At 35.3% G+C, this 17,863-nt stretch overlaps 2 protein-coding genes, 1 long non-coding RNA gene and 1 pseudogene across 3 annotated transcripts; 3 read left to right on the forward strand and 1 right to left on the reverse strand.

Annotated features, from left to right (window-relative positions):
* Window positions 1-1,472: 1,472 nt before the first annotated feature.
* Window positions 1,473-8,434, reverse strand: EMB2794 (Tetratricopeptide repeat (TPR)-like superfamily protein). Its single transcript, XM_059589760.2, is given in 7 exon segments — window positions 1,473-2,026; window positions 2,504-2,617; window positions 3,849-4,555; window positions 5,064-5,136; window positions 5,298-5,437; window positions 5,633-8,298; window positions 8,301-8,434. Coding segments are annotated over 2 exon segments (2,343 nt in total). The 5' UTR covers window positions 8,331-8,434; the 3' UTR covers window positions 1,473-2,026; window positions 2,504-2,617; window positions 3,849-4,555; window positions 5,064-5,136; window positions 5,298-5,437; window positions 5,633-5,985.
* Window positions 8,435-11,784: 3,350 nt separating this feature from the next.
* On the forward strand, window positions 11,785-13,852 carry LOC148587582 (protein FAR1-RELATED SEQUENCE 5-like; annotated as a pseudogene).
* A 9-nt stretch (window positions 13,853-13,861) lies between these two features.
* LOC148587583 (protein FAR1-RELATED SEQUENCE 1-like) lies at window positions 13,862-15,021 on the forward strand. Its single transcript, XM_088512705.1, has 2 exons — window positions 13,862-14,058; window positions 14,214-15,021. Exons 1-2 carry the CDS (start codon window positions 13,862-13,864, stop codon window positions 15,019-15,021), a joined length of 1,005 nt encoding a protein of 334 aa, XP_088368831.1.
* Window positions 15,022-15,244: 223 nt separating this feature from the next.
* LOC132175307 (uncharacterized) lies at window positions 15,245-16,849 on the forward strand. Its single transcript, XR_009439416.2, has 4 exons — window positions 15,245-15,310; window positions 15,451-15,747; window positions 15,853-15,925; window positions 16,684-16,849. It is a non-coding gene; the product is annotated as an uncharacterized LOC132175307 (long non-coding RNA).
* Window positions 16,850-17,863: the final 1,014 nt, after the last annotated feature.

Here is a 17,863-nt window from a genome sequence, read left to right on the forward strand (position 1 = left end):
TGGATTCAAAACTAAAAGGTAGAAGTAGAAAGTGAACCCTTTAAGGATTTTATCACCCTAAAGGCTGAAAAAAGAAACTCCGGTGTCGGAGAAACGGTCAGACCCGTGGGTCTGGCCATGACCCGCCACTCCCATGGGCTGATGCTCCTCCAAGGCTGCCACTTCTAATTTTTTTTTTTTTAACTGTGAGAATAGAAATTATTTTGGTATTTTGTTCTCATTTTAAGTTTATGTAATAAGCTGATGTGTCAATTGCTAAATGGTGTGCACAAAATAGGGTTTTGTGCACCGACCACATTGAAGATATTCTCTCCTCTTATTTGCAAGTGGAACCGGGTACGTGTTTGAAAGCGAGCATGACAGTTCCTAGCCTTCAATGGCCAAAGTGTTCCATTTGGGATTGCAGTTTCAATAAGTGCGATTTTAAAAATTGTTTTTTAATTTTTAATTTTTAATTTTTTTTTGAAATCACTACTTTTTAAAATCGCAAAGGCATTTGGTAAAATATGTTAAAAAAATTCAAATATTTGTTATGCAAAATCGCAATTTTGGTTTAAATTCGCGCTTTTTTAAATAAACACCTCCTAGCTTGCTTATAAAAATTGCAAATTTTTTTCCTATTTTAAATTAAGTGCTTTTTAAATCGCAATGCCAAACACCTTAAGTTTTGCGATATATTTTAAAAACGTAAATTATTCTTATGAAATCGCAATCCCAAACACACTCTAAAGCTTATTGGGGGTTGATCCTATGTCAATACCTAGCCTGTATTGCTATAAAGGTTTGTCTAGGTACAACACCTTGTGTTATATGTTTGATTTACTCCTTCCCACGATATGTTCTCCTTTCTACTATCCTAGAGGGTTGGGATAAAATAAGGATAAGTTTTTATACGGGAGAGAAGGGAGGAGTCTATGATTTACTTATTCACTTAAACTGATCTCATGTGGGGTGTGTGTGTTTGTTTTTTTTCTTTTCGTTTTCAAATTGAGGGCTAGAATCCCTCCCTTTAGTGGGGTTTTAAGGTGACCAAAGGTGAGCAAGGAATTAGGGTTTTGACTTTGAGAGAGACCTAATAAATGATGAAGTTAGGGTTTCAATTTTAAGCGGTTGATAAGGACCCCGCTTGTTAGTGCAATCATTTTCATGATATATAGTCAGTGATTTTTTTGTCGATAATTAAGGTAATCTTTTATGATGTAGGGTTAACGACACCGAATGAGGGGTTGAAGACTGAGGTGTAGGACGCCGAGTAAGTAGGTTAAAGTTTTAAGCAGCCTCAGAACAAAAGAAAAGAAAAAGAGAAAGGAGACACTTACACTTCCATTTTATGTATAAGTATTTTTATTGAAATGTAATGCTATTTACGTATATAAAATTAATATCGTGTGATGAGCCTTGTATATTTTGTAAAGAGACAGCAAAGTATTTTGTATATGCAAGTATTTTTGTGAAAATGGCAAAAGACTGATGAAGAGCTATTAACAAAATAAGCATGTATACACATTAATGTTATGATCTCCTTTATTACCTATATGACTATTTACAAGGAATGGAGTCGACAATTGTTTTATTATCGCCTCAAATATAATATTATTATGAGGAATGCTACACTTCCCAAAAAAATTCTCCAAAATTTGTTTTCCAAATGATGTATCGCAATTTTATCAGATGATGACACATTTTCCAGAAGAATTGATTAGATAGAATTTTGACACATTATTTGAGAAGCAAATTTTGGAGATTTTTTTTGAAAGTTTAGCATGTCTCTGTTATTATTACTCAATGGAATTAGTTTCAAGAATGTAGAAATGTTTTCAAAGGATATAATAAGAGTATTGAAGGTACAGAAAAAGAACTTGCACTGTAATGAAGGCGGCAGCAAGTCAAGATTTTGTTCCATATTCTCCTTCAACAGCCACAGCAGCACAGCAGCAGTGGATCAGTGTTGAGGATGTAGCAGCTTGGATCTCTACCCATGTAATCTCCTCATCTCACTTTCCACGGTCTCACCAAATCGCTATTTCTGCAATACAACAAACAAAATGATTATGCGTACCATACAATGAAACATTTGGTCTTCACATCAGGAGTACAGGAGTACATGGTTGCTATTATTAGCACCAAAAAAGAACATGCATTTGAGATTACCATCAATATATTTGTTGCTGAAAATTACCGAACATATCAGAAATTATAGAACACAAGGTCACTAGTATTTTACATCTATAATTAAAATGTTGTTATGCCACTTGAAATTCTAGAATCATGTAAATGTAAACAAAATTCCTTTGGCAGTGACCTTGGCACCCGCTCGTATGAACTTCATTCGTTCATCTGTCTTAATTTGTGAGCTGAAAAAGGCCAACCATAACATCATGCACATATCTACTTTTTGTATCATATTAGAGAGCATTGATAAAATAATGTCGCCAAACTGGCACTGATTTGACCAACTAAATTTTAACAAAGAAAAAACAATAATGTGAACTCAATAACTTACTGTTTCTGTAGATGCTTGAAACTAGCTGGTCATGCCATTGGGCAGCTAGATCAAGGCAATCGGCAGTGCTCGCATATGAAACAAAATTGGGTGCTCAAACTTGGCATATATGTCCTGCAGGATGACAACGTTACAACATTATGCTGTTGATAAAGGTCTTGCCAAAAAACAATAAGATATAAGCTAAATAGCAAGTGCATTTTCTGACACCAAATCGAAAAAAAAAAAAAAAAACAAACAAACTCAAGAACCTCGATAAATATATAAGACATTCCAGAACACTAAATAAATTATATTTTTGCAGTCACTTATCTGAATCCATTAACTACAACTCCTGAAAAAATAAAGGTTACCTGTGAAAGTTCAGTGAAACTCTTCAACGCCCATTTGACATAACTACTAGTTTCTAATCAAACAATTAAGGAAACCCTATAAAATCCAGAAGAAAAGAAGATACGGAAACACACACTAATATTTTTATGGAGAACTCATGGACAGAAATAATTTAAATAAGATCCTACCTCTTAATCTAAAGAAGGATGAAAAGAGCAAAAAGCACAAAGAGATATGGCCCAACATGTCACCAGAAAACTATAAAGAAAAAATGACCATAACAGGTCTCAAAATCTAGATTTTATAGGAAAAGCATCTATAGTGGCAGATGTATGCAGGTTCAGTAATTATCAAAGAAGAAAACACACACAAGCACAGAGCCAATGATCATCCCATTACTTCATTGAAAAGCCAAGCAAAGCCCAAATGGATATGTCAACTATGTGATTGTATGAGTGTGAGACCAGCCAATTCTTGCAGCTACCCCTGATTTGCTACCAGAAAAAGTGCCAGCGTTGCCAAAGATATTGCTGGACTTAACACATAGCATCTTGAAAGAACCCAAGACGCAATAGAGCAGCTGAGGAACGAAAGTGGCATTGGTCTCAGAGGCGGAACCAGGATTTTGTGTTTGGTGGACGATTTGTTTTTTTTTTTTTCTTCTAATTAAAATGGTAGGCCGAAGCTATCAATTGTGACTATCTTACCTAAGTGTGAACATAGTAGCACCTACTGAACTTATATAATTTCATAGTAAATCACAAGTCATTTTTGTTAGAATTTTATTATAATTTTTATTACCACTAACAAGTGAAAGAATGATAAATAAATTAAAGAATTAAAACCCATCAAATTAACCAACAATGAAAGCTAAAAACAAAACTTGTATAACATCAAAATACAGTAAATACTCATTCAAAATCTTAATCTTATGGCATTACAAACACACATTAGCATAAATTATTAGTAATATAAACTAAGCACAATCTATATGATTCAAGAAAAATTGTACCTTTGAGCATGAATTGTTTCTCCTAACAAAATGCCGTAGGCTCCCAACTACAATAATGCTGAGCATGAGAGTATGAGACAAGCCAAAACAATGCTACAGCCTGCAATAATTAAGATAACCCAAATTTTAATCCTATGAAATCTCAAATTAGATAAGTCAAAATGTTAATTTTAATCTTTAACAACTAAGCTGTGAAAATTATTCACAAAAAAAAAAAAAAAAAGGCGTGAAAATTATCTAGAAGAAAAAAGAAAATATGAGAGTTTGAGACAAGCCAAATCCACTCCGGCGAGGGCTCTCTCTCTCCATGCGTGAATCTGGAAATACCCAAATCCAGCAAATACCCAGTAATTGTCATTTCTTCGTTTTTCCCCACCATGTGACTTAGCAAGCTGCTGTCTCTCTCTCTTTATTACCCATTCTTCCTCTTCTTTCTTTATTATTTCTAAGCCTATTTTTCTTTCGAGTCATCTTGGACTTGGCAGGGACTTTGCCAGTGAAGCAAATTTGAGTCTTCTCTCTCTCTCTTGCTCATATTCAAGTGCAGGCTTCAAAAGCCAGACACCCAGATCAAGTTGATGCGCTGAGAAGCTGATTTTGAAGCATTTGGGTGATGGGTGCTTGAATTCACCTTCAGTGATTTGAGGTAGACTTTCCTTCCTGTTTTGATGAAAATGGGGATTCATCGTCTTCGAGTGCAGCCAAAGCTGCTCAAAAGGAATAAAAAATTATTTTGGGGACAATTTAAGAAATTTTCAGTGAGAGAGAGAGTGCTGAAGATAAAAAGAATAAAAAAAATTTTGCTGGGACAATTTGTTGAAGAATTTTTTGGTGAGAGAGTTTTGGGGGGACATCTTCAGTAATTTAGGGGGACAAATTTCGAAATTTGGGGATATATATAAAATTTCACATGCTAATATAAAATTTCTGAAAACTTTTGGGGGGACGAATACTCATCAACGTACATCCGCCCCTGATTGGTCTTCCCTAGCACCTCCAAGTCTTTATTTGAGTGGATATCAAGCAATTTTTATGCCTCCAAAAGATAAATATTTTATTTCCTTTTTATTCTTAAGAGTTATTTTATTTGCTTATCCAAACTAAATTCTTAAATTCTTTTATTTTCTTCTCTTTGTTGCCAAAGTGGCACCAACCTGACCTACTAAATTCTAAAAAGAAAAAAGAAAAAAAAAGAAGGTGAATTCCATAGCTTACCTTTTCTCTACATGGTTGATCCTTATTGGTCATGCAATTGGGCAGCTAAATCTAGGCCATCGACATTGCTCACCTATGAAACAAAATTAGGTGCTCAAAGGTGGCTCAAATGTCATGCTGTACAACAACATTACAGCATTATGATGATTATAGTGGACTTTACCAAGCAAGTATGAAATAAGAGCCTAAGCTATATAAAAAAACTGGTAGGATTTCTGTAAATCAATACTGCACCTTGCTTGTCCAAGCAATCAGAGCAACAACCAACTCAACTAATATTGTTTACATCCTCGGATGCATATTGCTTTCACTTTCACTTTTGTGCTGAACCTTGAGCCCAGACATATCTTTCTTCCAACTCAGGAACCACCCAGCTGTTACACATAATTGATGAAAGTATGTCCAGATTCTTAAAAGAGTTTAAAAGAAAATGTAGGAAAGATTTATGGCTATCAATTTTGGTTTAGATGCATTTACAAAACTATTGATTACTATAAATTTTAGCCATGTCCTATGATGCTTGTTACTCTATTTTTTTTTTTAATGATCAGAAAAAGGTAATCACTCACCTTGACAGAAAGTTTAAGGTAATTAAACCAGACGTAAATAATCTGGGTTTTCTGCTGAAGATCGCATGAGAACATCAGACTAAAATCGCATCCAGTGGACAAATTTGCATGATGAGACCACAAAAAGATCTTTAGATGTGATACACATCGAGTATCAGCAACAGCCTATTTCATCAAAAACCGTCAAAACACAACTTGGCAATGTCATTCCATACAGTCAGACGCCCATGAGGAACTTTGTATCCCTTGGGTTCTTATACCTCCATTTAGGAAAAGGAAAACCATCATGTGCTTCCGATTCAATTTTTTTACGAAGCCCCATCAAAGTAAGGATGGTGAAACATTATTATCTCTCAAGTTTGCAAATTAGGAACTGCACAATCACGACTGCCAGCAATTAGACCCCTTTTCACCATTTCATTTTGCAATTCAATGGCTTCATTCATATTTCCCAGTTCATAATACTTCCTCAATAGACAAATACAAAGAATCTCATCAGGAAGGATACCCTTCCCAATCATCTCATCAAGAAGCTCTTTTGCAAGTTGCAACTGACCACATTGAGAAAATCCCCAAATCAAGGAAGTATAGGCAGGCAGATCAAGCTCCATACCCATATTAATCATTCTGTCTCGCAGGTCCAAAGCTTCCTGAAGATTTCCGTGCTTCAAGTTCCCATCAATTAAAGCGGTGTAAGCATTTTTATCTGGAATCATACCCTTGTACAGCATTTCATCAAACAGCTTCTTGGCTGCTTCAATGCTATTATTTTTACAAAGACCATCAATAAGTGCTGTATAAACTGCAACATTAGGTTGGATACCAATGTCATTCATGCAATGAAAATACTTAATTGCCTCTTCAACCAATCCGTTCTTACACAAACCATCAATTAGTGCACAATAAGTAACAATATTGACCTCAATATCCAAGTCCTGCATTTTTTGTAGCAGATTGAGTGCCTCTGCAGTTTTCCCTGCCTTGAAGTAAGCATCCAAAAGTGTTGTGTATATAAAATGATTCGCACTTACACCATGACAGTTCATTTCATTGATTACAAGTTCAGATTCTTCAAACTTATTTTGGCTGCACAGACACCAAATGATGGTCCCATACAGCATAATATCCACTTTGATGCTTTTCTCCTTCATTTCCTTCAAAATTTCCATAGCATTCTCTATTTTCTTAGCCTTAGTATACCCATGAACAAGGGCAGTATAAGTTTGCTGGTTAGGAATTATTCCAGCCTTCAGCATTGTCCTAAAAACTTCTTCTGCTTCCTTTATCCTCCCATCTTCACAAAGGCCATCCAGTAAAGCTGTGTAGGTAACAATGTTCAATTTAACTCCTGCCCACAACATTTCATTAGCCAGCTTCAAAGCATCATTTAGATGACCTAATTTACAATTTGCATCTATCAAAGAAGTGTAAGTAAATTCATTGGGTAAAAGACCAACTCGTCTCATGTCCACAAAAAATTTAATCGCCTCTTGCCTCATCCCTTCCTTACAAAAAGCATCAATTAATGTGCTATAAGTTACAACATTTGGTTTCAACCCATTGATCTTCATCTCATGTAGAAACTCAAATGCTTGAGGCATTCTTTCAAATTTACAAAAAGAATTAATTAAAGCGTTATACGTTATTACATCAGGTTCACAACCTGCAGACTTCATTTCTTCAAATATAGAAACCGATTCATCTAATAATCCAACCTTTCCATACCCATCAATAAGACAATTATACGTGACAATATCTGGCATAACGCTAATGCGCTTCATTTGTTCAAACAAGCTTCTAGCTGCTCCCAAATCTCCTACTTTGCACAAATAATCAATCATTATATTATATGTGAAAACTGAAGGTGAAATCCCAGCCCCAACCATATCCTTAAAAAAATTCCTCGATAATTCCCCCTTCCCTGACTTTGAAAGACTATGCAAAAACATATTACAAGACCGTGCTTTCGGAAAAACCCTATATTTCCTCATCCTCAAAAAACACTGGCTTGCTTCCTCGAGCATTCCCACCTCAACCAAAACACTAAATAAAGCGTCAAACACTCCAAACCCCGGAACACAAACATTCCTCGTGGACCACAACACGTCAAACACATGGCAACCCGGCAAAACCCACCTCAACAAAACCAGCTCTCTCAAAATATCATTTGCATCAAAGTACATTCTCGCATAAAACAATATATGAATCAAGACACAATAAGATTCCGTGGTGTGGCGAAACCCGCTTCGGGTTCTGGCCCATTTGAAGAACCTCAAAGCTAACCTAGGATCCCCTTTTAATTCCACCAAAACCTTAGACACCCATATCGGCGCCAGCGCCAAATCAAGCAAACTAACAATCCTATAATCTTCCCACTGCTCTAGTTGAATAATATTACGCATTGATTCTTTACTTAAATCATCAAAAAAACTATTGGAGCCTGATATGGAGACAAAAGGGTATCTGATTATGAAAAGGAAGCCGGTGAACCAAATTAAAGGGCAAGAAAGCGAAGAAGCATATGATGATGAAACAGGAAAAGCATTGAAAAATGGGTCAGTGGGGCTTGGAGGGTTGGGAGAGAAAGGGCTTACACGGTGAGAGGCTCTGCGACCAGCGTGGAAGAGACTGCGAAGGAAAACGAGCATCTTTGGTAGGAAATGAGATGACTGATAATAACTCCGTCAATTAGATCCATTTTTTCTGGGTTTTGGGTGAACAATAGGTGTTCATATCTTTTCTCTTGAGTTTTCAAGGAAGATGGAAATGGTGATGGTTTAGGGTTTATGAGTAGAAAAGCTGTTGAGGTTTTCGGCTTTTAAATATGTGATGCTGCGGCACAGGAGCCGCAAGTCCGCAAGTGTAAACATTCAAACGGGCCATAACTCCAAGCCCACCCACTACTCCTTTTTCATCGATTCATGAAAAGTGAAGATTTAGAGCTTATTTGGTTGTCTTTGAGAAGCCTAAAAAGACGTTTAACACTCAAAAAAATTTGTTTGAAGAAAAAAGTAAACGTTTAGTAAAAGAAATTTAAAAGCGTTTTTAAAGATAAAAAAAAATGGCCAAAATGTACTTTTGACAAAAGCTTAAAAAAGTGTGCTCTTTAGAGCATGTATGAGATTGTGTTTGAAAAATAAAGCTTTTAGTCAAAAAAATTTTTTTTTTTTTTTTTCAGTGCGTTTTGGTCATTTTTAAAGTAAAAAATCAGAAAAAAAAAAAAAAACCTTTTGAAATTTTTTTACCATACATGTCAACTTTTAAATAACACGGCTTTGTAAGTATTAAAAGTATTTTTTAAACTCTCAAATGTAATTCAAAACATACTCTTTGAATTTTAATCACCACAATATTGTTACTTATTCTGCATTAATTGATGGTTTGTGTAAGAACTGATTGGTTGAAGAGGCAATTAAGTATTTTCATTGCATGAATGACATTGGTATGCTACCTAATGTTGCAGTTTATAGAGCACTTATTGATGGTCTTTGTAACCCGACCATTTCGCTCCACCCCATTCTCCCTCCACCCAGATTCTCTCTCCATTGGCACTGGCGCCGTGATCCCCACTGAAACCAACGCCGTGATCTCCTCTCCCCATCGTCACTGCCGCCGACCGACCCCAAACCCTTTCCTTTCCCCCTTTTTCTTCCCCAACCCATATTCACTCCCCACGAGCATCGTGCGTCCTCTCCTCTCCCCACCGTCACCGCCGTCAATGACCACCTCCACTTCCTTCCATTAGCTCCGGCCGGAACCCATTCCCCCACAAATGGTAGCTCTTCCTCCACCGTCACTGCCGTGTGCATGCCCAAAACCACTACGAGGTACCTTTTCTTTTCCTTTCTTTGAAAATCATTTCTGTATGTTGTGGGTTGGTTATTCTGAATGGTTTTGCGGAGGAGCTGTGATTTTGTTTCTAGGGTTCTGGTAAATTTCGTTTTTGTCGGGTCAACCACTCTCTCTGTTCGCCAATTTGTGCCCTCATTTGTTAACAAAAATGCCACCAAATTGCTTGTTTTTTTGTTTTTGTTTTGTTTTGTTTTGTTTTGTTTTTTTTTTTTTTTTTTTGTTTCACACTGGTTGGTTTGGTTTGAATTTGTTTGTTGTAAAGTGTGAACTAGGTACTTACGAACGGATCAAGGAGCGGAAATCAAATTTGTGTTCTGCCATATTATGTAAATATTGAATAAACTAAATAATGGAAGTGTACAGGCCAATAGATATAACAAAGGTAACAGCAACTTTGAACATTTTTGGAGAGAGAATCCCTTTGATAAAATACACAACAACCACCACATGGATAATAATGTAAACCTCCAGATGAAAATTAGCAACAAGAAATCAAGATAGAAAGAAAGAAAAGCAACATGATATAAAATGGACAAGGTCAAAAGTGAAAGAGAACAATCTTGTGGCAAACTGATCAAAATCTAAAAGCTTCAGTGAACCACATTGAATCAATGTCATATAACAATTTATCTCAAGTCACATCTCTAATTGATGTATTTCAAACACTTCCTACTTCATGTCCCTTTTTCTTAGTCCTTATAAAACTCTTCCCTGCTTGCAAGACATCTCTATTTGAAGATGTTGTTGGCCTCCAAAACACCGTCATAGAAGTATTTGTCTTGACTTATAACTCTTAGAAGTGGCATGGCCCATATATGTAGTCTCAATAGTGCCAAATAGAAAACTAGGTGAAACAAGTTGCTTTTTGAAAAAAAAAAAAAAAAAAAAAATCAATAGATAAGGCATGGAAAGCACTTAGAAACGGAAAATCATTGCTCAACACTAATAATTTTTTTAAAAAAAAATATTAAATCTGATTATAAGTAGGAAAAAGACAACTCACCAAAAATGATGCAAAATGTTCTGATGTATATGGTAATGGTCTAAATTTGAAGTTTTTCCATGCTTTGATTTTAATATTTTTAGCTCGTGTAGCTGCAAGTTTAAGGACTTGATATTTCTTCTATTAAGATAGTTTCCGTAAAGCTGCCCGATATTGGAACTATGTTTTGTTTGGGGTTAGTGATGGTTTACTTCATTGTAGCTTGCTTTGGATGCTCAAAATCATTAAAGAATACGCAAACAAAAACAAAAAAGATAGTAGAAAATTTTGAACATTTGTGTATTGTTAATGCTTACTAAAGCATGCAGCACTTCTAAATATGATACCCGATTCAATAGAAATGTGGTGCGTCATGTACATTCCATCATAATTGTTTACTTTTGATCAAAATTGGAGGCAGCCCCTTGAATTTATTTCCTAACCCCCCCCCCCTCCCCCCCAGTAAGGAAATAAAGTGTTTTAGTGTTTTATTCGTTTGATATTTTTTGATGCAAATTTGTTTGCAGGTTGGCCTAACAAGGTGTTGTATTATATTTTTCTAGTGTACCTTCTTTGGTTACTCTATCAACTAAGACGGTTATATATAGATATTATTGCAGATATAAGTAAACTTGTCATAAAATGCATAAGTTGAAGATTTCTTGCTTTGAAACAACTCGATGGGGATAGGGGAAGAGAGCAAGCCTCCTAATCCTTCCAAACCAGCTTCTTCAGCTCAAGTATCCTTGTCTTTTTCTTAACCCTAATTATATTCTTTTACATTTTTTTTTTTCGATGTTTTAAAGTATTCTCATTTATTTTTTCAGGAAATTCCAACAACGCATTATTTTGATTGGTCGAGTTCCATGCAGGTTCATGATAAGAATATGTTTAGTTTATTTTTGTATTTTTTTTTCTAAAGAACCAAAAAAATCATTATGACTATGAATTTTTTTCATTATTTATATGGATTAGTTTTGGATACTCGGTGTTTCTTGATTATGCTTATTATTGTCCTGGAGCTACGTTGCCCCCATTTTTTGCCTCAACAGTTGCTTCTACAACTCCCCACCCCTATCTATCAAGAAGCCAGGTAAATTATAGCTATTCTTTGGATCATGTAGATGCACAATGCAAACACGTGCTGCACGTGTGACACAATGCACACCGTTGCTGCTTATAAATATTGTGAAGTTTATGAATTTCTCATCTAAGTTTGTTACTATATCTTATGTAGACTCCAAACCCACTACATGTCAATGTAGAGTTGGAAGGGAAGGGCCCCTATGGAAATGATCGAGTTTGTACTAAAAAATCCATGGGAACTCCTGGAAGCGTAGGCAATGACGGTGCTTCACATTGTTTCTCTTCCCCTCTTGTTAATAGTGTTGATAGTGGTAATGAGGGTACATTAGATGCAATTGAAAAGAATAATGAGAAACATGTACATTATATCATGCATCAATAGGGTTTGGTTTCTCAATTGATAAGTTTAGTGTTTTATGTATGCATATGCCCTAATGATCGAAATATTTATTTATAGCATTAGCTTTACATTCCTCTGTTGATATGTTGTTATTTATTTGTTGTCTTATGAAAACGTGCCAATCAATGTAGGATTCTTATGGAAGTAAGGAAAGAAGGTTTCACCATATGGTTGCAGATGGTATATTTTTCAGTTTCAACCTAAACGATTCTTGCTTATGTGTGACCATCTATATTTTCATCCCCTCTTGGTTGTGATGATTTTGTACTCACTATAACTTCTGCAAGAGCCAATGCACAAAGTCACACTGTTGGGGCCATTGGTGAAGCTTCAGTGCCTCCTACCTCATTACCACTTGTGATGGGATCTGAATCTGTAATGCTTGAGCAATTGATGCAGGTATTAATGTTAGAGGTTCCCCCTATCCCCCCAATTTAATAATCGTTTCACATCCCTATTGTCAATGTAAAGTATTTATATGTTGCTTCTAATGAAAATGCTACACTTACTAAAATTTATCCATAAAATTCATTTCCTAAATGATGTTTTAACATTCCATGAGAAAAATTATTTTGGGAAATGTGTGACCATCTCATGGGATGGTGACACATTACTTGGGAACCAATTTTAGGAGAAAAATTTGGTAAGTGTAGCATTTCTCTGCTTCTAAAGGAGAGAATATATTACATGTTAAAAGTTGGCATTGTGGTTGTTATGAACCTAACAATTCTCTGCTTACATAGATTCCAAATGACGACGAGCCGTTCCTCGAAGTTGTCCCTCAAATTGGTTAGTTAGTCCTTATAGTCTTTTATTAATATCATTGAGTTTCTTTCTCATAGTAAATTTTACTCATTAGTTGTTGATTGTCGTTTAGTGAATGTTGTGATTCCAATCTTGTCCCGATATGTTGATTGGGTAACTGTATTTTTTATTTTTTATTTTTTTTGTCATCTAGATGGAAATGAAGTTGTCTGTGATTTAGAGTTGGTAGACAAGGATGATAATGATGTGCAATGTAATAAGAAAGTAGCAGAACTGGAGGTAGGAATGAAGTTTAGTTTTGAAAAAGAACTAAAACTATATTATAGGCGGTATGCTCAGCAATAAGGGTTTGGGGTGACATCTAAAGGAGGTAAAAATAATCCAGACGGGAGTCATAAGTATGTCACCCTTACATGTGCTTGTTATGGCAAGAAGCAAACTGATGCAATTAATATTGACAAGCCAAATCCAACAACGAAAACTGGGTGTAAGGCCAAGTTTAATGCATTGTTCAAGGATGGAGCATGGTGTTTAACTACTGTTAATGTGAACCATAATCATGCTTTAGGCCCTAGTAAAACAAGATTTTTTCGATGCTATAGGAGGATAGATGATAATGTGAAAAGAAGGCTCGAATTAAACGATATAGCTGGGATAGGTGTGAGTAAGAACTTTAACTCTCTCGTTGTTGAAGGTGGAGGGTTTGAGAATCTGTCATTCATAGAGAGAGATTGTCAAAATTTTATTAGCAAGGCAAGACATCTTCGGCTTGGCAAAGGAGGTGCTAGAGTACTCTATGACTACTTTACTAGAATGCGAGAAATGAATGATGGCTTCTACGCTGTGATGGATTTGGATGATGACTCTAGGCTAAAGGAATGTGTTTTGGGCTGATGCACGAACCAAGGCTGCATATGAGTATTTTGGGGATGTGGTTACATTTGACACAACGTATTTGACCAATATATACAACATGTCATTTGCTCCTTTTGTGGGAGTAAATCATCATGGTCAGTCAATACTTTTGGGGGCGGGATTACTATCAGGTGAAGATACAACCACATTTGTTTGGTTGTTTGAAACATGGTTGAAATGCATGAACGGCCAAGCTCCACTTGCAACAATAACAGATTAGGATAAGGCTATGAAAAGTGCAATTGCAAAAGCTTTTCCTAAAGCCCGACATAGATTTTGTTTATGGCACATTATGAAAAAATTCCCAGAGAAGCTAGGATCACATGCTCAATACAAGTGTGGCTTGAAGAGTGCCATACAAAGTGCAATCTATGACTCTCAAACTTGTGTTGAATTTGATAACAGTTGGCAAGGTGTACTTGAAAGGTATAATCTTCGGGATAATGCATGGTTGTGTTGGTTATATAGTGAGTGGGCTCATTGGGTATCGACGTATTTAAAAGATACATTTTGGGCCGGAATGCAACTAGACAATGAAGTGAAAGTATGAATGCATTTTTTGATAATTATGTGCACTCTAGAAGCACGCTAAAGGAATTTGTTGGCCAATTTGACAATGCTTTGAGGAGAAAGGCTGAGAATGAGAAAGTAGCTGATTTCAATTCTTTTAATGCCATCATTCCTTGTATATCTCATTTTTCTATTGAGAAGAAATTTCAAGAACTTTACACCAATGCAAAGTTCAAAGAAGTTCATAAGGAGTTTAGTTGCTTGATGTATTGCAATTGCTCTCTTATTAAAAGTGAATGTGCAATTTCTACCTACGAAGTATCCGATGAGGTAACAATTGATGATTACACAAAAGAACAAAATTTTTGTGTTTACTTCAATGGAGATGAAAGTGAAGTTAAATGCACTTGTGGGTTGTTTGAATGTAGAGGAATCTTGTGTAGGCATGCCCTTGATGTACTGACATTAAAGAAAGTTAAATCTTTGCCCACAAAATATTTTCTTGACCGATGGAGGAAGGATTTGAAGCGCGCATATACTCTTGTTGAGAGTAGTTATAACGTCTTCAGTTGCAACCCTGATGCCCAAAGATATGATTGCTTGTTGAAAAAATGTAGTGAATTAGCAATGCTTACATCAACCAGTGAGGACCATTACATGGATGTCATGCGTTGTGTAGACATGTTGCTAGCGAAATGCAAGTGCTCAAGGTATGAACCCTGTCCACCCTCCCATGATATTCCACCCCCATCTTCCAAAAGTAATGAAGCCATTGATGGTGTAGTAGTGAAAAGTACCAAGGTTCTTAGTCCTACAGCGGTTAAATGTAAAGGCAAGGCACCATTCAAAAGAATGGGTCTACGGTTGAAAAAGTCATGACACAAGCAAAAAAGAAACATCAGAGTCACAACAATGCTAACCAGAATGGGAGAAAAAATCAAGTTGCTTATTTTTCTTCCTTTTATGAGTGTTTCACTTATTCTTATTAAACTCGTGATCGCATACAAACATTTCAAGCATATTGTAACACATTTGGTATCTTTTTAAATTGAAGGCTTGCCAAGGAATCCAAGAAAGGGAATTGAACACAAATGAAGATCCATTGGCTTCAATAACTGATACCCAATATGATTGCATAATTGGAATGCAGGAAACTGCTTTTAGTAAGGTAAATACACTTGAAGCTCCCTGCTATTGTCAAATTACATTGTTATGTCATTGTCATTCTCCTTTTTCCTTTTCCCTTTTTCTTTTCTATTTTTATTTTAATCTTTAATAACTTATAATGGTTTCTTTGTTTTGCTGCAGGATATGGGTTTCAACCCATTTGAATAGGCGATTGAGCATGTTGTTTTGTTTTTTGAAAGCATTGCTCTTTTTTGTTCAACTAGTGCTTTTAGTACATGTTACAAGAATTTTTTGGACGCATTGCTCTTTTTTGGCTGATCGTGGTGTATAGTTTTTGCAAGTGTGGAATAGTTGGAATGGTGCATGGTTTTTGTAAGTGCTGAACATGTGGAATGGTGTACAGTTTTTGTAAGTGTTGAATAGATGCAAGCTACTTTTGGCTACAACAGCTACCTATCTATTTGCTGTATCCATGAGGTATTTCCAAATCAATTGTCGATCAACATTGAAAGAATTATTACACTAACTTTTGAATTGGATAGCACATTGATAGAATTTAATTTTCTATTTTATTTTACATAGATGAGTATATGATTCATCTGTTTATTCAACTAAAGAGCTGAAGAGCTTCATTGTGATCTAACTCATTAACCAGGTATGACCTAGTTTTTGAATTTGTGAAGGGCTATAGAATGTCAATTGGTTGCAACATGCATTCAGAAACTGAAAGGGGAAATTTATTTGTGATGGCATAAAGTATTTTTATCATGGAGATTCATTAGAATATCTACACTGAAAAATATACAAAAGCTATTGCATACAGAAAATGGGAGGAAATCACATGTGGCATTAATTATTTGCACATTGTTTGATGTTTAACAGCTTAGGTGCATTTTCCTATATGTGTTGACTTTTGACGTTGTTGAAAAGTCTTGGCATCATCAACATGTAGCTTAGTCTATGCCGTCAGGAAGTTTCAATATGTATGTAATTGTACAAGTCAATCAAAACCCACTAAGAATATTGATTTTGTTTTTTGTTTGTTGGTACTTAGTAGTGCTGCTATTGTCATAAAAAATGTACTAATTCTCCATGTATCTTTCACCTTTCTTGCAAGTTGATGTAGAGATTTCATTTAGAACAATTGAGTTGCAGAAAGCATAAAATCTAGACCAATCCACAAGCAGGTCCTATACAATCTTCTTTGCCCATCTCATTTCTTTACCAAAAATTGAAGGCCTTAAACTCTTATTTATTTATTATTAATTTTTTTTGCCTGCTAGATTTTTATTTATTTGTTATTATTATTAATTTTATTTGGCTGGCATATTACTATATTAAGATTTTGTTCTTATTGGCATCATCAACATGCAACTTCCAATTACAGTGGGTTTTCTCTTTGGCATTGTTCAGATGCTGCTCTATATAGTTTACAAGAAGGCCAATTCGGTTCTGGTCTTGGAGGAGTTGAAGCTGCATGTACTTGAGTACATCATTGGACATATGCTCATTACCACACTTGTATGGTGGTTTTTAAGTTTATTAACATGCGCCCACTAAGAATATTTATTAAGTTTCAATATGTATGGCTGACGAGTACTACTTCACCAAAGCTTAATTAACCATTCAAGATCATGTTGTGGCTTTTAATTTGTGTGTTAATGTGAATTTGAATGATGATTAATTGAATATTGATTTCACATAAAATTTCTATGATTGCTCCTATCAAGAGAACATGAGAAATGCAACCTGATCGGGAATCAAATGCATCAATAGATGAGGAATAGTACATACATAAATTGTGATACTAAGATCAAAGCTATTATGTCTTTGTTATATAACATGATATTTCTTGCCTACGAGGTTGTCAAATTAGTTACCAGTTTCTTTACTTCTTTCTTGAGAAGAAGTGAACAACCTAAGGCTAGTAATTTAGAGAAGTAGATTTTATTAATATTATTCTATAAGGGAACGACATTTATTAACTTGATTAAAGAAGATAATTCAAGCAATTTCCTCCTCCCATTTCCCTTGCAAATGGTTAATTTGTTGATGATCTCTTGCCATTCACGGACTCACTTAAAATAAAAAATGAAGCGTACTATTCTACATGAATGGCCATCCTTATAAGCTACAAGTCACAGCTAGTAGAAGGTTAGATTAAGCCACTCTCGACCTCAGTGTTCTAGCACAATCTCTTTCTTTTTGGATAACTCAAAGATGTAGAGAAAAAAAGTGGGGTTTTGTCTTGTTCTACTTTGTTTATTTCTTAATTTTTTTTTTCCTTGTATACTAAATTGTTTTCACATTAACAATTGTTTAATTTTATGTTTAAGATCTTGCAATTAGAAAGACACCAACCAAGAAAAGAACACAAAGATGAGTACTTTTAAACATGCAGTGTCATGTCCTTCCAACATGTTCTATCATTCATGAGATCCCTACAAGAATATAAAACACTTAACCCTTATCAATATAAAAATGAAAAAGAACAAAACATGCTAAATAACTGCAATAAGAATAAACCGATAGCAAGCTAACATTTATGGAGATGGTAGGAATGAACTCACCACGTTTTAGTCATATGATATAG

The sequence above is a fragment of the Corylus avellana genome, chromosome 2 (assembly GCF_965113065.1).
Source record: "Corylus avellana chromosome 2, dhCorAvel1.hap1.2, whole genome shotgun sequence".
Classification (NCBI taxonomy): Eukaryota; Viridiplantae; Streptophyta; class Magnoliopsida; order Fagales; family Betulaceae; genus Corylus; species Corylus avellana.

What these genes read in the sequence shown, in the direction of transcription:
- LOC148587583 (XM_088512705.1), top strand. Translation starts at nt 13,862, where the DNA reads ATGAAAAGTGCAATTGCAAAAGCTTTTCCTAAAGCCCGACATAGATTT. An exon ending in TGGCAAGGTGTACTTGAAAG is followed by an intron (nt 14,059 to 14,213) that starts GTATAATCTTCG and finishes TGTGCACTCTAG; the next exon opens with AAGCACGCTAAAGGAATTTG.